This window comes from Myotis lucifugus, unplaced genomic scaffold (genome assembly GCF_000147115.1).
Source record: "Myotis lucifugus unplaced genomic scaffold, Myoluc2.0 scaffold_133, whole genome shotgun sequence".
NCBI classification, from domain to species: Eukaryota; Metazoa; Chordata; class Mammalia; order Chiroptera; family Vespertilionidae; genus Myotis; species Myotis lucifugus.
Genome location: NW_005871181.1, coordinates 1,925,073 through 1,947,832, shown reverse-complemented (window position 1 = coordinate 1,947,832; position 22,760 = coordinate 1,925,073). Strand labels below are relative to the sequence as shown.

The window sequence follows — 22,760 nt, the reverse complement described above, 5'->3', positions numbered from 1 at the left end:
CTTTTGGCTCTAAAACCCTTCCTAACACTTTCCTTCTGGGTAAGTTTATATTTATCATTCAAGCATATTCTGACTTGACTGGCCCCACAGACTTGACTGGCCACTGCCACTATTCCCAAATGTCTGAACATAATACGCGCACGCGCGCGCGCGTGTGTGTGTGTGTGTGTGTGTGTATGTGTGTGTGTGTATAATTTTTTTTTTGCTTTTCCTAAACGTCATATAGATGTGATGACAACCCCAATGCAATGCCACCTATCCATATGATCCAATTCTCACGCTTTTTGTATGCGCAGCGACCCCTGTGTAGGTATCGTCTGAAGAACACACTCCAGCTCACCTATTTAACTAGTTTTGACTTAATTTGGGGTGCTTTATTAGCAAACAGTGTAAGACAGAGTAGCCGGTATAATACAGAGTGATGTTTAAATTAGTTTACAATTTGCTTGGCCTCATCGAGAACAGCCCCGAACAAAGCCATTCAGAAACGTCAGCTGTGTCGCTAACCACTGTAACAAATTGTCGCCTGAGCGCTGCACACCTAATGACTTCAAATTAGCTTCCCTGCGATACTGCCTGACAGTTCGTTACGACTGTTAGCAACATAGCTGGCGTATCATGACCAATAAATTGGTTTCAGTGTGGGCTGGGAAAGGGACTTCCATCAATTTGATTAAAGAAATTACTGTAGCATTCAAAGCATAAAGACAAACTAGTTTAAGGAGACAGAAATAAGTTAACTGTAACCAGAAAAGCCTGGCTCACCATTCAAAAACTTCCTTATAAGCGATTTGAAGATCAACACTCAAGCAAACAAAAAATAATAATTCTAGATGACTAGACTTCTCAGAATCTGTGGTTAGGCATAGGTTTGATATGACAGGATGGGTCAAGAAAGAAAAGGAAAAGGCTATTTTAAAAGACTGCTTTGAAGTTACCATAGGAGAAAATTCCCGATGTCAATGTAACATTTCTTTTCATTAATTTCTGTATAAATTCAAGGTGGACATCTCATTGTAAACCAAAGCAAAGCTTGTGAATATGAATAGCATGTGAATAAACAGTATAAATAGCCACCATGAACAACAAAATGAGTTATTCTTAAAAAGAAGGAAACAAATTTACATTAGACTGCTGGTGACAAAAACACCTTTTACCATGAAAATAAAAGCAGAAGCATTTCTTTAGGAGAAAGCTCAGAACTTTAAAAGGAATAAAGAACTGTGTTGTTGTTTTTTAAATTATATTGTCTTTATCTTACATTGGCAATAGTACCTCCATACAGGAAAACATAATTAACAAGAGTTCAAGTTGGTACAGATAGAAAAAGGTTTAGGGTTCTATGAAGATCAGCAAAGCTTTAAATTAAGTATAATAAAAAAAAACACAAAGGTAAATGTTAAAAAACAATCCCAAAGAGAAAATTTAGAATTTGCCCAAATGTACATATACCACCTAGAGCAGCGGTTCTCAACCTGTGGGTCGAGACCCCTTTGGGGGTCGAACGACCCTTTCACAGGGGTCGCCTAAGACCATCGGAAAACACATATATAATTACACATTGTTTTTGTGATTAATCACTATGCTTTCATTATGTTCAATTTGTAACAATGAAAATACATCCTGCATATCAGATATTTACATGACGATTCATAACAGTAGCAAAATTACAGTTATGAAGTAGCAACGAAAATAACTTTATGGTTGGGGGTCACCACATGAGGAACTGTATTAAAGGGTCGCGGCATTAGGAAGGTTGAGAACCACTGACCTAGAGAATGAACTACAATGTTTTTCTTTTCTTTTTTAAAAAAATTTGTTTTTTAAAACAAATTTTAAGAGAAGGTACCTGGAATATGCTTGGCCCATCCAATGATCACCACCAGCTCTCGGTCGGCCAAGTCGCACAGCGTGGTGAGGGCTTTGATGTCGCTGTCGGGGACGGTGGGGTCAGGCATGGCATAGATCTTCTCCGGTTCGGCCACCAACAAATGGGACACAATCTTGTTATCTGCAGGATCAGACCAGAGCACTGCGAGATCACTAGTAGCATCATCCTCTTTTACAAACCTCAGAGCACGCTGGGTTTTGAACAGGAAATCAAATCGCCTACAAGAAACCCAGCGTCTTCTGCTTAGGGTTCCCTATAGGCACATTCACCAGCTTCCGGGAACACACAGAGCGAGACAGAGCGGCTGCAGTCCCAACAGGTGCGCTCCTGTCTTCGTCTTCTCCTTTGCTCTACCTGCCTTGGTGGGACTGCAGTCTCTCTCCTGGAATGAAAACATTTGTAGCAAACTGATAAGAGAAGTTAGATGCTCTTTGGGTTCATGCATTGAGTCTTAAGTGGGATTTGGGGAAGCAGATTAAGTCGTAGACAACAGCTTTAAGATAAAAACACACAGTCAAGCACTGAAATCTGGAATATAATGTGGAAGGCCAAGAACTACTAACACCCATAGTCATCATGGGCATGAAAGTCCTTAATTGTCTTAATTCCTTTAAAGTAGAGCAATGGTCAGAGCCCTCCTGCTTGGGTGAATTAGGGACTCAATAACTCTATCTTTGTGGGATGCACTAAATAGGAACTTTTTTTCCTTCCCCCTCTCCCTGCATACTAGCCAATCTCCTCAATACAGACAATATCAGTTTCCAGAAAAACAGTCCTATTTAAATGGTACAATGTATTCTCCGTGGAGTGTCTAATTCTTCAAGCCTCTATTTTCATCTGTTGTCTGTAGTTCATTTTCTGGTTCAGATTTATCTGTCGGAAATTTATGATTTATGTTTTTAAAAACCTTCATAAAATAAACACTGGAGACAAATGAAACGCATCACATCAAATGTGTTTTACTGCCCGGGGGCATGTGCGGGTTTATGGAGGGGGCTGTAAAGTCTCCAGGACGGAATGGGTTTTCTGCGTGGCCCCATCTTCCACGTCTGTGTGTAGCTTTAGATTTCTGTACTTTCTGCTAAGTGGGGAGATGGAAATGGGTAAGAATAAATATTCCCATGTTCTATGTACTATATGACTCTAGGAAAAAAATGGGGCATTAAATGGGATTTTTGTGAGTAAAGCTAGTTTCCTGTTTACTATATCATTTTCCTTTCACTGTAACTTTTTAACCCAAATTGAAAGACTTCCTATACATTTGAATTGAAAACATAACATTCTTTGAATCGCCTTTAACATGATAACAAGAAGATGCATCCAAACTATAAAGCATTTTTTCCTGACATATCTTAAAATGTTATTACAGCTCCCATAGGAATTACATATATTGCCAATCATCAACAGATAACCATTCATTGGCAGCAATATTCAATTATCATGAAACTGCAGATTTAGGAGAAAATATCCCAAAATGCCACGGTTTCTGGTAAACATTAAAGTTAAATAGAGATTTTATTTATTTATTTTTTTACTTTGTAGGATCCGCAGAGAATTTACTTTGTAGGCACTGGCTTCCCGTATGTGCTTAAGAAACAACATCCTGTAGTTTTAGTCTCACTTAGAAAAGTCTCCACTTCCCTCGCTCTGGCTCTGACAATCAACAAAACCTTCAGCAACCACTGGATTCCCAGACTAGAGGAAAATGCAGTGAGAAAGGGCACAGACACGGACCGAAAGGAAACCCTGAAACTCCAGTTCTTATTTATTACAGGAAACATGTTGCCTGTTTCCGCCACGCCAACGGGCACTGGACTCAGGGTCAGAGAAATGGGGCGGAAGCTTGGAAATGCCCATCATTCCGAAGACGGAACAGCCCGCAGCACTGCTTCTAGGTAAATCTTATTTAATGTTTCCCTAATTAGAATCAATAGAACCCAATTTCCACTCTGGGGCTTTTGCGCTACCCAATCAGTCAGGTTCCAGAAATCTCCCCAGCCACCCTCTGCCGACGGCCCCTGCACCGTCTCCTGACACTTACCCGACAGGATCTGAAAATTAAGTTTTATAACTGTTTGTTACCAAAACACACTAATTGGATGGACTCAGGAAAATTAACACAGAGGCCTTGAGATAATGAGTAATGATTTATTAGGAACCCTCTTTATCTCAGACAAATGCAGCTCAGTGAAATTGCTGTAATCTCCTTAAAGGTACTTGACATGCCACTTCCCAGTTCCTCAGGTTTACGCCCCAAACCATAGACGTTCCTTTATCATGGGCCGGTGTTCATTTTTCTCTCCGGAGAGGAACTTATCAATGGTTTTGGTCAATGTTTGCATAAAATGAATGAGAAATGGGCACTCTGTGTATTACCGAATCCGGGCAAACTAAACCTCTAATGAAATTAAGCATTAGTGTTTATTGCACTTTATTGTATTATCAGAAAGTTTTTTTTATTATAATGTGCAAAATCTGCTTAATGCAGTCCGGGATTGTATTTGCAGAATGCCAAGGAGCTTATGCAGGCTGCGGAGAAGATGCCAGATTGGACAATTGAAGGTATAATCAACATAATGTTTTTTGGAAAGGCAAAAGGAAACTATGCCATATGTTCACTTAAGCTTTAATTTTATGTAAAACTGGTTGTTTTCCCTTTGACATCGTTGAAATGTCCTTTCGTTTACAGTTCAGGGTCTGTTTTATTTATTTAACCCATCCCCATATGCTCACTGTACGGTGCGCAGCACCGACCCCTCCTGGAGAGTCTGAATTAGAAGCAGACGCTTTTTTCTCTTCCCTTGAAAGCAGGTAACAAAATACCCGTGTCTTTTCTGGAACTGCTATCAATGTGAGTGTGTGCTGGGCGTGTCTCCTGAGACAAAGACAGCTGAGTGCCAGCACCGTCTCCACCAAGAGTCTTCTCAGTGCCTGATATGAACTCTTTGCACAAACCCCCTAAAATGCTAGGGCTGTTGCAGAGCAGCTGTGAACTGATTTTTCAGAAAATGGGATACAGTTATTGCCTCGATCTATATTCTAGCTCGTTTACTTAATGGCAAAGAGAATGGGGCTTGCATTTTAGCACCGTACCATCGCCCCTTCCAATGGCAACCTGGCATTAGGAAGCCACAGGCTCTTAAAAAACAATTCGTGATGCCCATAAGGACACCTGAGACGGAACCATCAACCTATGCTTGTTATTAGCAGGGCCCATTCTTGTTTTAATCTATTGCTAGCTAGTGTGTTAACCTTCTCTAGCTCCAAATTAATGAGGCTCCTAATGTATTTTCATGGGGAGGTTGAGCAGTCAAACTCATTTAGTTAGCGACAACTACAAAAATCACTTTCTTGTGAAATCTGAAACTAACAGCTCCAATGAACTAATGATCACAGTATGATCCATTTGATGTACCTCTGAAAATAAAAGGAACCAGTAAATGTAAAATCCGCACTATATAAGCAATGCCTTAATGTGCTTCTGCTTCCACAAAATGACTAGGCGAATACAGGGCGGGGGGAGAAAAACCATAGGAAAGAAGAAGATCATTAGGTGAGTGGCTGTTGCCCCTCAGAGGCAATCCTTGGGATTGGAGCCATGGCCCCCCAACAATGACAAGACTCCTTGGAGTCGGTAGGGATGGGCATGCCAAAGTGATACAAAGAGTCAACAGTGGGGGGGGGGAGTGGCGGGGGGGAGGGGGGATTCTGAGTGCTGGGCAGCCAGACATGTCTGCTGTACTTACATGGCTTTTTGGCTGGCTGAACCAGCTGGGGGTTCAGGTAGGGGCTGTTCTCCGCATCTATTCTGCGCTTGTACTTCTGCCGGCCTCCACGTACTCTGTCAAGACGCACTCCTGTGGGCAAAGACAGTCACATGTTTACCCTGGAGGTGGATCTCTTCAAAAACCAATTCAATGCATAGCGAGCATCACCCATGGGTGCTGGGGAAATGGACAGTCAATACAGAATGGTCAAGGGGTATGACAGGGATGTAAAAAAAGTGGTGGCTACACCAAGATTGCCAGGGATTGGAAACCAAATCTAGGAGAGGATAATAAACCAGATAGACATTTTATGCAAGGCCGTCAAAGTGACGTGTACACGTCAAAGAAAAGGCATGTTTCATGTGAATTAATATAAAGAAACTGTTTCTCAAATTAAAGACAATGGCCATTTGTATCCTCTGTATCAGTTACCCCTGAAAGCTCTATATCAGTGATGGCGAACCTATGACACACGTGTCAGAGGTGACACGCGAACTCATTTTTTTGGTTGATTTTTCTTTGTTAAAGGGCATTTAAATATATATAATAAATATCAAAAATATAAGTCTTTGTTTTACTATGGTTGCAAATATCAAAAAATTTCTATATGTGACACAGCACCAGAGTTAAGTTAGGGTTTTTCAAAATGCTGACATGCCAAGCTCAAAAGGTTCACCATCACTGCTCTATATGTAGGATCAGGTAGACCAGTTGGCCAGCTACCCAACCCTGGGGTTACCAGAAGACCCTGTAGAATAGAATTGCATTGAAAGTAACTACATGCCACAGAGATGAGATGCAAGGACTGTTCCATATTATCCTGTCCCATATTAACATGCCTCAAATGCAAGAAAGCTGGGAGTTGGTTTTGACTGAACCCAACAGGATAGAAAGAGGAGCTTCCTGAAAGGATCCCGACTAGGGTGTCAAAGAAGGGGTGAGTTCGCAGGGCAGAGCTGGAGGGGAAGTTAGGAAGCAGGCAAAAGTAGATGGGCTTTTGTAAAACCTTTTCCCAAAGAGTGATGGGTGGGGTCAAGATGCAGGGAGTTTTGCTGGCAGTGAGTTAAGAGATCAAGAGCAAAAAGGAAAGGAAAGGGATGAAAAGTAATGTATTATTTATATGAGGGAGTGGTGGGGAAGAGCTTGTCAACAACAACCTGGTTTCCAGTGTGACTGTAAAGTTTAGAACAGGAACTTATAAAACCATTGTCAAAACAAGGTTACTTGGGAGTAAGAATGAGGAGAGAGCCTCTTTTTTTTGGTAGTAGGTTGTATCTAAATTGATGAAACCGTGTAACATTCTCCATTAATAAATTCAACCAAGCAATGCATAACCCATATTTTGGCATTTTTCAAACTGTGTACAAAATAGATTTGGTTTAATAGCATCATCAGTTTTATAATTTTACTGAAGGGCATCTCAGAGCCTTTAATAAGTAAATGGCCTCTGCAGAACTCTCAGAGGGAGATACGGCCCAGGCAGTGCTTTTGCAAACCAATCTAACTAAGGATCCAGTTTGGGGAATATTATTAATACCACGTGACATGTGAGTTGTGGGTTACCTGAGGTGCAGGAAACAGTTTGGGACAGGCTGATATATCTCTGGGTGAATCCCCAAGGTCAGTATATATACACAAAAGGTAAGGATCATTAGTGATCCATACAATAAAGAAACATATTTTTTATATTGCCTTAATAATAAATACTACTTTAAGAGCTGATGATCTTTTAGTGAAACACACAAACATACACTGGTTTCTCAACAAAACCTGAAATGCCATATTGAAACATCAAAGCAGAATTTAACTCAAATCAGCAGACAACTTCAAGAGCAAAGAAGCAGGTTCAGACAAATAAATATTTTAAAAAACAAAGAAATTGGGTACACTAAGTATTCACTGAAAATAATAGTGCATGCCACAAAAAGCTATATGCAATGGCATCATAAATTATTCCTAAATAGTATATGAAGAATATATTTTAAAAATAAAGCATAATTTGAAAATCAGAATGTTTGAGTTTTTTAATGACTCTTTTGTAAACTAGCTCTGTAAACTTCAATGAGTTCCTTAACTTATTTCCTTTTCCACATATAAAATGGATGGAAAGACAATATACTCTCCAAAGTTTTGCTGTGATGATCTAATGTTATATTAATATATTAATGCAATTGGATATTATACAAATGTAATACTAAAATATTTTACAAACCATAAAATGCCAAGGAAAATAAAGTTGTCACTATCTCATAATTTTGTTGAAATATTGCTATATTATCTTATTTAAAGATATTTTACATCATGCTTATTTATTGAAAATCCATCCCCATGGAGTTTGACAGTCTACCCTGCCTCAGTTCTGTACGTAAACAGATTTGGGGTATGATGGAGTGGTAAGATAATTCAAAAAACACAAGCCAAATAATGATACTCTATGATGCCTAAGTGATTTGTAGAATTATTTGGTATCCCATTCTATTTACTGTTCACTCCTGTCATTAATAATATCATTTACGTATGTGATTACTTTAGAATAGACAGAGAAATGAACCCAAATTCCATCAAAAAGAAGAATGTTTTCCCTGAGTTTGCTTTAAGCACACAATACAAATTTGAGAAGAGAACTGATAATTATCCAATTAACCTGATACACGTAAAAGCCTCAAACTATTTCAGCAGAAACAAATAAACAAACAAAATAACAATATTTGCAATCAGGACCTGAGAAATCCAGATTTGCTCTAAACAAACACCAGTCTAATCCAAATATTTCCATGAAAGGGCAAGTTCACATCTTTTCACATCTTTACAATCTTAAACACAAACAGCTTCTGTTTCGATGTCACTGGTAAGCCAGTTCGGAAAAAGTTTAAAAATAAGTTTTCTCTGAGCAAATAAGATACCCACTGTATCCAATATTTGACAGGATTTGAAGTTAATTAAAGCATCTGGATTTTCCACTCAGGTGGAGACTGCCCTTATCTATTTTTTTTTTTTACTAAAAGATTTTAATAGTTGGCATTGCCTACAAGTAGAGCATTTCCTCCCACATTGCTGCCTCTCTCAAATACTGCGTGAGCCCACGTGGCCACAAGGGAATTGCAAATCTCACACACTGTCAGAATTTACAAAATTGGGAACGCAAGACTAGGGCAAGGAGGGAAAAAAATATGCTGGGAGGCAAATAAACTCCAAGAGACGTAAAGCAGTTCAGCACCAGGGCTTCTAAGTCAGCTAATTTTAAGTCTGCATTTTATGCCCAAATGCAAATTTTTATATGATGTAGTCCAAAGTCAAAAGTATTGTTCGCATTTTTAACAGTGCAAAGTCTGAGGCATTTCAGAGAACAGCAAAAGACCTTCCCTGCGGAGAATTACCCAGGATATCCTAGCCTACTTTCCCAAATTAAAAACATGCCTTAGATAATGTTCCCAAACAAAGGTTTGCTGTACACATGAACTGCAAAGACAACTCCCTCCCCCTGAATACTTAAGATGCAAAGAGTCACATTAAAGAAAAAATACTTTTTAAAAAAAGATAATGAAGTGAATGACTACTAAATCAAGAGTTATATTAAATAAAAGTAATCAGCTCGGCCGGTGTGGCTCAGTGGTTGAGCGTGGACCTATGAACCAGGAGGTCATGGTTCGATTCCCAGTCAGGGCACATGTCCAGGTTGCAGGCTTGATCCTCAGTAGGGGGTGTGCAGGAGGCAGCCGATCAATGATTCTCTCTCATCATTAATGTTTCTATCTTTCTCTCCCGTCCTCTTTGATATCAATAAAAATATTTTTTTAAAAAAAGAAACTTGAAATAACCAGACAAAGTGTTTTGCAGGGCGCAGACTGTTGCATGGGGGGTAAAAGCACTTCCTCAGAAGCACAGAGCCCTAATCTATGACACATAGGAGTACAAATTAGGTCATTGCAACAGGTGACATGTTTTAATTGAATGTCTCCTGTCTTTGATTCTGACAAAAGGTGAATGGAAATAAATGAGTCTGGCAAGACGGCCCTGAGCCTTACAATAGCCAATATCTCATTATTTTTAAACAGCTATCTATAAACTGATGCTGACAAGCCTTTTATTTCTGCTCAAGATGAGGTGGCTGTGAAGGGGTGGTGGGCGGGGGGGGGGGGAGAAAGAAAGAAAAAAGGGCAGGCAGAACATTACATTAAATATGCAATACCGACCACTACCGCTTCCCGATGTAATTAAAGGAAATCTCCCATTCGAAGGGCACTATTTCTTACTTTGTGTGATGTCAGAAAGAACGGGAGCGAGCATGCTTGGCCTGCATTTGCTAAACAGAGAGTCTGCCTTTTAAAGAAGGAAACTAAAAGAAAGTATTCTCTTTCCTTCTTTTTGCCTATTAAAAATTTCATAAACTGCCTGGCTGGTGTAGCTCAGTGGTTGAGTTTCAACCTATGAACCAGGAGGTCATGGTTGGATTCCCGGTCAGGGCACATGCCTGGGGCTGTGGACTCCATCCCCAGTGTGGAGCATGCAGCATGCAGGAGGCAACCAATCAATGATGTTTCTCTCTCATTGATGTTTCTATCACTCTCTCACTCTCTCTCTCTCTCACTTTCTCTCTGAAATCAATGAAAATATCTTTAAAAATAATAATAATAAACATTGTAAAATAATAATAATAAATAATAATAATAATAATAATAATAATAAATAATAATACTCTCGAGGCCAAAAAGAAAGCTGTGCATTAAAGTGCTGAGCCTAGTGGAGTCCACAGTCCATACATTTCTTCTTAAATTGGGATGTGCAAAGAGTGTGTGGAAGAATACAGAAAACACTAGTGATATTTCCAGATGCCAAATATGCCGGGTCTCTTCGATGGAAAGCCTGGACTTGAACCAGGTGGTGAAGTTCCTGGTACACCACCTGGTGTGTTGCTGTTACGAGGCGGGCAAGAAGAGGAGGTGTAAAACAGTCCACAATGTGGAAGGTACCACTGCATCCTAAATGGTGCCAATGAAAGACAAAAGCACTTTTCCAGTCACAAGGCAGCTCAAGACCAGATCCTGGGGGAAAGTCTCCATGTGGGACGTCCTCATGAAAGAGGAGGCAGAATTTCCAGTGAAAATCTCCTTGCAATTTCCCAAACCGCCTTCTCTTCCTCGTTCCTGCCCACAAGGTCTATTTACATGTTTGAAACGCAATCTGGGTTAGAATCAAACTTAAAGATATTTTATTTATTTTGCATATTCATATTAATTCCACAAAAAATTTGAGGGTTGAGGGCATGGTGAGAAAAGATACTTTAGTTGAAATAGGTTCGAAAGATTAAAATTCAGCCAAACGATTTTGGTATATGTATTAATTACATATTACTCACCATGCACATGCCTGTCACGTAGAAGGCACTCAGAAATACTAAGTGAATAAATAAATTTACAATGTGCTTTCTAGCCATGCACTAATCAGGTGTTTTTCATTTGATTGCTTTTCTTTTGATACTTCTACTAAACCCAAAATGTATACACAAAAAGGTAGGAATCTCTTGTCAATAATTCTTGTGTATTGTTTTCCTTAATATACTAGCATATTCTAACTTTAGAAAGGTATACAAAAACTGCACTCATTTATGGAATATAATGAACAACATAAGTTGATGAACAAAAACAGATACAGAGACAGAGAAGCATCAATCAGACCGTCAAAGCTCAGAGGGAAGGAAGGGGAGGGTGGGGGTAAGAGAGGGATCAACCAAAGGACTTGTATGCATGCATATAAGCCTAACCAATGGACACGGACAACAGGGGGTGAGGGCATGAGTGGGGGGGCAGTGGGGGGGATAAGGACACATATGTAATACCTTAATCAATAAATAAATTTAAAAAAGAAAGGTATACAAAACTTGAAGACAACAAAATAGCAGGAAGCATTGAAAAAATGTTGAAAAGGACGGCAGCAGAATTTAATTTTTTTCAATATGCATCCTGGACATCATACCAGGAAACCGCGTTTGATTTTCTGGAAATCCCTCAAAGAGATCCTAAGAAAAACTGACTGATGAGAATTAGATTTAGATACTGAATATTGAGCAAAAAAGACCATAGGTGCCCATCCTTGGGAAATTTGACAAATGAAGGAAGCCGTTCCCTTGCTGAGGCATTTCTATTGCTCTCCTGGCTGGAAGCAGATGAATGAGTTGGATCACGTGTTGAGCTCTCTTCCAGCTCCGAGATTCTATGAATGAAATGCGGTACTTAAAATGATGGAATTGACCCATGGACTCAAAGTACAACTGCCTTGGCAGTTGGAAGCATCAACACACTTCATATTTTAAATCAGGGAAGACCAGAGCCAAATGGACGGCACTCATCAACCAGAAGGGCAGAAGGCTTTCTGGCACAGGTCTTCGCGCTCCCCTCCCGGTGACCTTGGCCAAATGCATTTCCTTTTGTTCTTGACGAGAATCAAGCAAACAAAGTGCCCGTGTTTGAAAAATGCTTCTAGCTTATTACCGCATTAGAGAAAGATCGATGCCTGTTGCACATCGCCATGGAGATGAAGTATGAGAAATAATACAAAGCTTCAGATTTGATTTTACAACATATAGACTAGTTTGTGCCAAGGAGAGGAAAATATGACCTAATAACAGGTATTTTGAAGACAACCAATGAGTAGTGAATGGCCATTCTGTTATGTAACTGAATTGAATCTGGGGCTTAAAAATTGGATAGTCCGGCTGGCTTGGCTCTGTGGTTGAGCATTGATCTATGAACCAGGAGGTCACAGGTTCGATTCCCAGTCAGGGCACAAGCCCGGGTTGTGGGGGTTCCATCCCCAGTAGGGGGAATACAGGAGGCAGCTGATCAATGATTCTCTCTCATCATTGATGTTTCTATCTCTCTCTCTCTCCCTCTCCTTTCCTCTCTGAAATCAATAATGATACACACACACACACACACACACACACACACAGGCACACACACAGTAGTGATTTCATTGTATTCTGGTAAAGTAGCATGTGGACTTTGGGAGAGGAATTAGTGAACTGTAGAAAGGAAAAAACATCCTGAGGCTTCTCTGTGAACTTTCATTCCAATAGTTAAAGTGCATGTCTATCAAATTGCTTATGAGGACAAATTTATGAAAAACAACCAAGAGTAAAGCTTGGTTCTTATTAAGAAACATGAATATGTATGCAATTTTAGCCAGACTAAATGAACCCAAAAATGAATACATAAAAAAATAAGGACACTAATTGTCATAAGAGAAGGCTTGTCTCCCTTTCGGCTCTGGGAGCATTTATATTTAGAGTTTCAAAAGAGAATTCACATTTTTAAACACAACAATTCAGAGGGAGACAAAAGCAGAGGGATCTAAAATGAAACCACTATGGAGCATGAAGCATGTACAGTGTCTGCTCTGCTTAGTAATAAACCTTTTTATAGCAGAGATAGCGGTAGGCTTGCTAGGAACGTAATACATGATAGTTAGTGTTCACACAACAGTATGTTATTGCTGAGATGGGTCCATTTCCTAAGCAGGGCTCTACTTAGAAAGGTTACAGTGAGCCATTAATCCTAATTTTTCATTAAACATCTTGGAAACTGCACAAGCTCTGAGCAGAGTAAAATCCGATGTTAGCAGCAACAGTGTGAGCATGAACCGTATCCAAGAGAGTTGTGTGGATTCCTCCACGTCTTTGTAGGCATGGGGCATTAACATGTGTTTCCCTGGCTAAAGCTCAATCGTCAATTAATTTGAACCAATATCAATACCTAAGTGGATTCCACCTGTGAGTCCACCTTTATTTTCAGTCTAATGGTCTCATTTGAATGGTGTCCATGGATCATCTGAAATCAGTACTATTTGAGTTTAGCAAACTTGCAAATTATGCTGCTGTTATCTCTCTTGTCTCCATGGGTTAGTGTTTCTTCTATAACCTTTTCATATGGGAAGACCCATAAAATACTCTAAATGTCAACAGAGGTTTTGGAGAGCTCCCAAGTTGATGAATAGACTAAGATGCTCAGAGAATGATGTGCCCAGAGAGGACACAGGAGCTCAGGAATCTCCCCCAGACTTTGCCTTATGCATTTCTTCATTTTGGCTGTTCTTCAGGTGTATCCTTTATAATAAAATAATAAGTGAAGTACCTTCCTGAGTTCTGTGAGACACTCCAGCAAATTATCAAAATTAAGGAGTGGGTATGGGAACTTCCATTTATAACCGCTGGGTCAAAAATATAAGTGGACTTGAACTTGTGATTGGCAGTGGCGGGCAGTCTTGTGGGACCAAGCCCTTAACCCATGGGATCCAATGCTAACTCTAGGTAGATAAGTGTCAGAATTGAATTGACTTGTTGAACAGCCAGCTGGGGTCTGGAGAATCAGAGAACTCATTGTTGGTGTTAGAAAAGACTCCAAAATGACAAAAACAAAACAAACAAAACAAAACAAACATTCAATATCAAGAACGTCTAGATCTTGGCTTCTTAATGCCACTCTCCACCACAAAGAACTAAAGCTCCTTGGAGAAGCAGCCAACTCTAAGTAGAACATAAACCTCGGTTGTCTTTTTGTGCCAGAAATGGAACAAAGTGAACCAATGCCCTGGCCGGTGTGGCTCAGTTGGCTGAGCACTGTCCCATGCACTAAACAGCAGCAGGTTCAATTCCTGGTCAGCGCACATGCCCAAGTCGCTGCTTTGGTCCCCCGTCGGGATGTTTATGGGAGGCAACAAATCAATGTTCCTCTCTCATATAGGTGTTTCTCTCAACCTCTCCTTCTCCATAGGGACAATGATAAACCTATTTTTGCCTCACGCTGTATTAGAGTTTTCAGTAATGCCTTGAGCTTAATGTTTTTATTTTTAACATATGGCTCACTCTCTTTTACATCTTTCCCTCTCTCATTTTCATCTTTTCTTTTCCCCAACGCCAAAAGGTGAGTACTACCTGGAAGCAATATTATCCAAACGCCCCATTTGAAAACTGATTTCGATTTGCTTTTTCCATATCCTGAACTTGGATTTTTTCAATGGATTTTAATGACACTGGAGTTAGTGCAAGGTCAGGACGATGCTGCCATGTTGGTAACACGTCTCAGAGGCGATCATTGGAAAAATATCTGTGTTCCGCTTTGTGATTTAGGAAGCAGTTCACCTAGTTTCCATCATCAGATTCTCCCATCCACTCTGGGAGATGGGAACTGCTATTTCCCATTTCACAAAGAGGGAAACTGAGGCAGATTCCATCCCTGACAGGGTTCCTGGGTGACAGTCAGCACACTGGCAACAATACCACCTGGCTGCCTTCCTACATACCAGGCACTGTCTGCAGTTCAGCCTTATGAGGAAGAAGAAGGAATCAGTCAGATAAAGAACTGCCCTGGAATAAGGCGGTATTGTTCCGGTTGCTCAGTGTGGATGAATAACAGTCACGATGCCATCCCAACTAACGCACAGAGGGGCTGCAGTAATGTGTCTTCTTTCCATTGTCGCTTAGCTTCTTAACGAAAATGGACAGTCCTTTATTGTTAATTGTGAGTTTTCTTTTAAAAAAGAAAATGAACAAAATCAATTATAGTTGTTGGCGCCTTCCATCTGTCTGAGGCACAACTTTACTGTTTTAATTAAATGGAAATATAGACCCATTGTTTTAGAGGCATTAAAAAGATCATTCCAACCTTGATACTGCCCCCACCTCCCCGAGCCCTGTCTTTTTAACCTGGACCGTGCCTGACAATGAGGCCAACCACTGTCTAGAAGATTGGATTCTGATAATGGTCCACTGTAAATTCCTGCCTGAATTCTAATTATGTCCCTACAAATCCTACCACCTTGTTGTACACTTTTGCAAAGTTTGAGTGGTGATTGAGTTTAAAGTTATTTGATAAAGTTAGCAGATTTGAAATCAGAAGGAACTATATATAAGTTTAAATAAAATTCTAGGATTTACTAGGAGTGAATTCTAGGAGCAAATCCTAATAGTGGTACAAATCCTAAAACACAGGGGAAACCTCTTATAATGGGTGTAAAGGTAACACTTACTGGTGGCTTGCAAGTTTAACTTCATGAAACGAGATCAAATCCCCACTCCCTCACTTCCCAGACATGAGATCTTCATTGCTTTGGGCTTCAGCTGCTCATCATGATTAAATGAGAGAATCTGTCTCTAGTACAAAAAAATGTCAGCTATTCTGAGTATTTCCCATTGCGTTAAGGATATACTTTATCATACTTTAGAGTTTTTAGTTTTTCAAATCTTGTTCTAGAAATGAATGCATTTTATTTTTAATACAACAGTAATATTACTGAATACCTCTTTGAATAGTATCTCAAGTTGTAATAGTTGAAGGATAGCAAAATGTCCACGGATACCTACTGGTTCAATGGTTCCATCAGCCCTACTGTGTGGCCAGCCATCCAGTCTAGAGGGAAGACTTTTCACAAACCTTCTTCTCTCCCTTCCACCTTTCAGAGTGGCCCTCTGCCTCCACCCCACCAGAGGACCACAGCTCTCAGCATCCTGGAACCAGCTGATGAAATCAGCTGATCCCTCCATTCACAATGAAGTCAACGGAAAAAATCACTGGTTTGAGTTTGAATCACAGCTCTACCCTTTCCTCACATTGTGGCCTTTGCACATTTCACTGACACCTTGGAGCAGTGGTTCTCAACCTTCCTAATGCCGCGACCCTTTAATACAGTTTCTCATGTTGTGGTGACCCCCAACCATAAAATTATTTTCGTTGCTACTTCATAACTGTAATGTTGCTACTGTTATGAATCGTAATGTAAATATCTGATATGCTATATGTGTTTTCCGATGGTCGCGACCCACAGGTTGAGAACTGCTGTCTTGGAGGGCCTCACACTGTCCCTGGCACATAGCTGACATTCAGTATATCCAGTTTCCCTACGGCCGCCCTCATTTTTCTTCTTCCCAGGAAGGATGAACATGTGAAGTTGCAACACAAAGACATTAGTCTCTATTGGGGGAATCTCAGGACTCTATCTTGGTAGAGAAGATACTTTGAACTTGGGCACCTCTAGCGCCTGTCCCATCACAACGGGTAACCAACCACTTCATCCATCCTGCAGAGAGTGGACTGTGGTAGAGGCGGCGTTTCTATAAACCTCTCCAGGAAGAATGCTGCAAGGACTTGTGTGAGAATGGGTAATCTATTTCCTCTCCTTCTAAGAAAGGCGAGAGGGGCGTTGTGTTCCAAGCAAGTATTTGAAATACACGTTTGGAAAAAGGAAACCAGTATGATTACAACAAACCATTATGGAGCCCATGAAACAATGTTTAATCACAGAGAACATGGATTTGTGTCCGAGATGGATATTATTATTATGTGATCCATCATAATTAGACTTATTTTCCCATCCCATGAAATATGTTCGGGAAATTTACTGAGAAGAATGGACACTAAAAAACCTATTTCAATTATTTCAGACAATTAAGTCTCAAATATGTTTTCAAAATAAAATGCTAACCAAAAATGCATAAAATGTCAATTTCTTGGAAAGGCTACAGCACAGATTTTATATCTATTATGCTGTTAGTGCCTTTCCTCTATTCTTGGAGACAAATAACTTTTAACAAAGCCTAACTATCTGTCCATTCAAGTGCAAATCAGTGAAAAAACTGAGGGCATTCCTGGCTGTTTTATCTCAACTTCTGATTTCTTGGGATGCTGAATTTCTACTGCCTCAAAGCCCTCTGGGATCAAGTGAAGATTTTATTTTCTACAATCCCAGATTGGGGAAAACAATTATACAAAGTATTCATAGCATTGGTTCTTTGCATAATTTTGGTAGAAAAATGGTAGAATAAAAAAAAAATCTGCAACAACTTGGGTGCCTTAGTAGCACAGAGTAAATACAAGAGTGACTGCCCTATTCCATATGCATATTTTAAAATATCTTTATTGATTTCAGAGAAGAAGGGAGAGGGAGAGAGAGAAACATCCATGATGACAGAGAATCATTAACTGCCTCCTGTCACCCCCTACTGGGGATTGAGCTCGCAAACCCTGGCATGTGCCCTGACTGGGAAGCCAACCGTGACCTGGTTCATAGCTCGAAGTTCAACCACTGAGCCAAGCTAGCCAGGTCCATATGCATATTTTGACGCATGCTGCCCCAAAGCCCATGCAAAGAGCAGCCGGGGATTATCTACAGCCACTTCCTCTGGAGAAGCACATGTGTTCTTACATCGCCACCGCCCCCCCCACCGCCCTCCACAAGCCCCTTCCCTGGGGTCAGTGGGCTCACCGAGAAAGATGAAGAACAACATATAACACGATTACTGCGCGGGTTTTCCCTAAATGCCTCGTGGCCATCGCTTTTCCCCTGTGAACACCGCGTCACGTTCCTGCCCAAAGTAATCAAGACTTCTGTCACCAAGGACTCTTCATCCTTAGAGCGCCTCTCTCCTCCCGATAAGACTGCCAAATCCTCTCTCTGCCAAGGAGCTCATGTGAACACTTTATTTTCGGTGTGAAAACAAAACAAAACACAACAAAGGGCCCTGGTCCAGCTTCAGAGAGGGAGGGGCTCCTGCTCAGTCTTCCAAGTCACCGCATGAGGCTTGAAAGGGATTGAAACTGACCAGGGAGCCTCCCTCACAATCAGGATGGGGAAGCTGAGCCATTAGCTGGCCCAGTGGTCTCATTTCACTTTTATTTTATTTTATTTTTTAAAGATTTTTTTTTATTAACCCTCACCCAAGGATATATTTCCATTGATTTTTAGAGAGAGTGTAAGGGAGGGGGAGAGACAGAGAGAAACATCAGCGTGAGAAAGACACATGGATTGGTTGCCTCCTGCATGTACCCAGACCGGGGCCTGGGATCAAGCCTGCAACCGAGGTATGTGCCTTTGACCGGAATCAAACCCGGGCCCTTCAGTCCGCAGGCCAATGCTCTCCACTGAACCACACCGGCCAGGGCTCACTTCTCTTTTCTGATGCCTCACGGAGGACTTGGGAGTGGAAGGAGCCAGGGATGGGGAGGAGGGAAGGAAGGAGGGTGAAGGGAGAGGGAGAACAGCACAGCGAGCTCTAAACCAATTTCTGTTTGTGAACATGAAACATTTGCATTCACTTTGGCCAACACCGCCCGCCAATGTCAATGCCGCCGGCCTATGTGCGCTGAATGTTTCACACGTGGGACAGATGGCTGAACCATTACAATGCGGTCAGTTCCAAAATAAGTGAGTCTCGGCTTAGGCTTCTGCATCCAAACAGTAACTAAATTTAATTTTTTTGCAATCAGCGGCATATGTTTGCATCTGCCTAGCGTATGACTTGGACCGGATCTGATCTGGCCAGGACATCAGGAATGCTACAGCTATACAAGGCCTAGTGTTGAATGTACTGCAAATACCACAGGGGGACAGGTTCATGAATTAAGAATATGCATTGCCTTTTGACCTCTTGGATCTCTACACTGTTTGTGATAAAGGGTAGAGCTACTGGCTACCTAGAGAGCTTCCCTGTTGCATTTCTAAAATGTTTAAACGTGTCCCATCCAATATAGTAAACAACAACAAGTGGAACACACATTTAATTTTCTATTACATCTTAAAGGGATTGGCCCGGCCAGTGTGGCTCAGTGGATTGAGCATCCTCCCATGCACCAAGAGGTCACCGGTTTGATTCCTGGTCAGGCCACATGCCCAGGTTGCGGGGCTCAATCCGCAGTAGGGGGCGTGCAGGAGGCAGCTGATCAATGTTTCTTACATCAGTGTTTCTATCCTTCTCTCCCTTTCCCTTACTCTCTTTCTAAAAAATCAAACATACTTGAAAAAATAAAGGGATTGGTCTTATCTTTGTCCTAATATATTTGTCCATTCAATTTATTCAAATATATATAACATGCTTATTTTGTGCCAGTCTCAGGGTAGGGATGGGGAACATGAGAGTACCCTTTCCAGGCTCACAGTCTGTGGGTGGCAGGCATATGGATAAACTATTACAGCCGCATAATGCGTACTTTCTAGAAGGCATGGGCCCGGTCCTTGGTGGAGCGTGAGGAAGAACATTTAACTTCTCTGGTAAAGTCAAGGGAGTATTGGGGTCCTCATGGAGATAAAATGTGAAGTTACATAGAGAGAGGAAGAGCATGGAAGGGCATTTTAGTCTCAGGGAACAGCAGCAGCAGAGGAGCAAGTGTAGAGAGGATCTGGCACTGCTGTCCAGCATGTAGCCATTCTCATTTCAATGTAAATGAATGAAAACAAAATCTAAAATCCGGTTTCTCAGTTCCACTGGCTACATTTCAAATGCTCCATAGTCACATGTGCCTAGGGGCTTCCATATTGGAAAGTGCAGTTCCAGAACATTCCATCACTGCACCAAGTTCTATTGGCCATTGGGTGCCGATTGAGGAACGCAGACTTTTGAGGAGGGACACGCTAAGAGGTTTGAAATGAAGGAAGGGACCTGGTTCTGTCGATCTTGAGAAACCACTCAAAGAAACAGAGGCTTTAGCTTAAAATATGGGAAGAGCCACAGATGAATTTAAGGGATGGGGTAAGTTCGGTGTGTCAGTGAGGGAGAGAGAAATGAATGATTTGATCAGATTTGTGTTTGAGAGAGAACTTCATTCAAGCTACAATGGTAGAGGGTGTGGCATACACACATACACACACACACTCCACCAACATGTATATCAACTATATGTAATTTTTTCTCTTATTTTTCAGTGAGTAACATTAACAATAATAATAATAGTTAACATTTATTGAATGCTTGCCATGGACCAGTACTGTCCCCAAATATTTCATATGTGTTAACTCATTAAAGATCAAGGGGTGAAAAGTGAACCATGTTGATGCCTCTGGGCCAATATTTCTATTTAATTCTTCATATATATTGTTTTATGGGACAAGAAATAAAGAACTATGGATAGCAGTAACTACAGAAAAACATGTGGACAGGTGGAATCAATGGCACAATTCCTTCTGCCGACCACACTTAGGCATTAAGTAGGTGAGCTTGGATCTGGGGGCTGAGTTGACTGTAGCTGCTACGTGTGTTTGCAAGTAGCTAACATGGCATTCATGAAAGTGTCAGTAAAAATCTTCTGAGTTGCATTAATGGGAACTTCTCTACATAGAACATTCAACTAAAAGCCCTGATGGAAATTGTTCATATTGAAAACCTACAGTGTCAAACTGTGAGAAATGGAGACCACAACTATACAGCAGGGGATTCTCCACCTACATCCTGCACTGAGGTGGCTGAGTGTCCAGCAAATCTCAGCTTCTTCATTTCCTTGGGAAGGATACTTTGCTCGCCATCCTAGTCACTTAAAGTTACACTGTGCCCCACAGTAAGCTAGCAAAATTATACTTTCCTCTTTCATTAACAAAATCTGATTGAGGCTCCAGTGCAGAGAAAAAAGGCCTGATACAGTCTGGGGCCTGGGTTTCCTTCCCATGGCTTCCCTATAACTCACTCAGTGGATCAGTCACAAAAGACCTAAATTGAAATGCCTATGCTGTCCCCAAGAAAGCAGTCATGGGAATAGGGAAGAAACTCAGAATTTCTGACACTCAACCATTTTCCAAAATCTAGTTATAAGAGATAAAATATACATGGTAGGAAATAATACAAAAACAACAAAACAATAAAGAATCCATATTTATAAAAAGGATGTTATTACCTGAATCCTTGAGTGCTGCAGGGATTGGAGAATCTATACTAATAAAAGGGTAATATGCTAATTAGACCGGACATCAATCCGATGTCCTTCCGGACAAAGCCACAGTGGTGGGAGCCTAGGCAGAGGCGGTTAGGGGCGGTCAGGCCGGCAGCGGAGAGCAGTTAGGGCAACCACGTCAGCAGGGGAGGACAGTTAGGGGAGGCCAGGCCAGCAGGGGAGGGCAGTTAGGGGCGACCAGGCCGGTAGGCAGAGGCAGTTAGGAGCAATCAGGCAGGCAGGCAGGTGAGCAGTTAGGAGCCAACAGTCCTGGATGGCGAGAGGGATGTCCGACTGCCGGTTTAGGCCCAATCCTAAACTGGCAGTCGGGCCTAAACTGGCAGTCGGACATCCCTCGAGGGAGTCCCAGATTGGAGAGGGTGCAGGCCTGGCTGAGAGAACCCTCCCCATCCCCGTGCATGAATTTTAGTGCACCGGGCCTCTAGTTTAGAATAAAGTGATGCATGTAGAGACAGGGGGGGGTAAGAAAGGGAGACAGACCACCTGTAGGAAGTGAGTCATAAACCACATCATGAAGAAATGTCGGGGAACTAAACACATGAGAAGCTGAGATGTTTATAATGGGTCCCAATGATTTCTTTCTGGTTTATTTTATAATAAAGCTGCAACCACAGGTTCTAAAAATCTGAAAAGAAATTTAAGAGATAAAGTATGTGAAAGCTTGTACAGCAGGTCCTTGAATAACATCATTTTCTTTAGCATCATTTGGTTACAACATTGATGAGATGCGGTAGGAACTTAATTAACTCTTGTTTATATCAATGAGCCTATGGTGAAACTGTGTTTGTTATATGGCCTTTTGCTTAAAGTGACAGTACCTATGGACAATTTTAAGTGAGGACTTACTGTACGGGGTCATACGTCGTTTTCAAAGAAAAAAAATAAAAGTACATTAGAAAGTATAGGCCTTTAACACCTCACAGTATGAAATAGAACTTTACACCAAGTCCGTCCCTTATAATTTCTCAAAACTTTGCTCTGTACAATTTCTAATATAATTAATGGGATGTTTATAATGCTTAATGCTGAAAATCCTCCGATCTAACTAATTTTTAAAATAAATTATTCCACTTAACAAGGGGAAGAAATCCTTTCAATTTTTGCCCACATGCTGCACTTCTCCAAGAATTCCCCGTTCCCAGCTATTATCCTTGCCTCACAAAGAGCCCACTTAATAATGTTCACTCTAACAACCTCATTTATTTTCCAGAAAATTAACTCAGTTTCAACCCTGATTAATGATTTCATCTAAATGAATCAAATTAAAAATTGAAAATTATATTTCAAAAGCCCACGGAAAAAAAGTTGACCATTTCCAGTTAACAAATGATCCTTTCAAATACTAAAAGATGACCATGAAGAGTGCGTGATGGTAATAAAATCAGGCTCCGGCCT

At 40.9% G+C, this 22,760-nt stretch overlaps 1 protein-coding gene across 1 annotated transcript in view; it reads right to left on the bottom strand.

Annotated features, from left to right (window-relative positions):
- The window catches only part of ESRRG (estrogen related receptor gamma), a 349,680-nt gene that overhangs the window by 43,010 nt on the left and 283,910 nt on the right, over window positions 1–22,760 (bottom strand). Inside the window, exons 4-5 of the mRNA XM_023758594.1 lie at window positions 5,638–5,748; window positions 1,850–2,011 (exon numbers count right to left, since the gene is read on the bottom strand). Coding sequence (XP_023614362.1) covers window positions 1,850–2,011; window positions 5,638–5,748 — 273 coding nt within the window. The remainder of the gene's footprint in view (window positions 1–1,849; window positions 2,012–5,637; window positions 5,749–22,760) is intronic.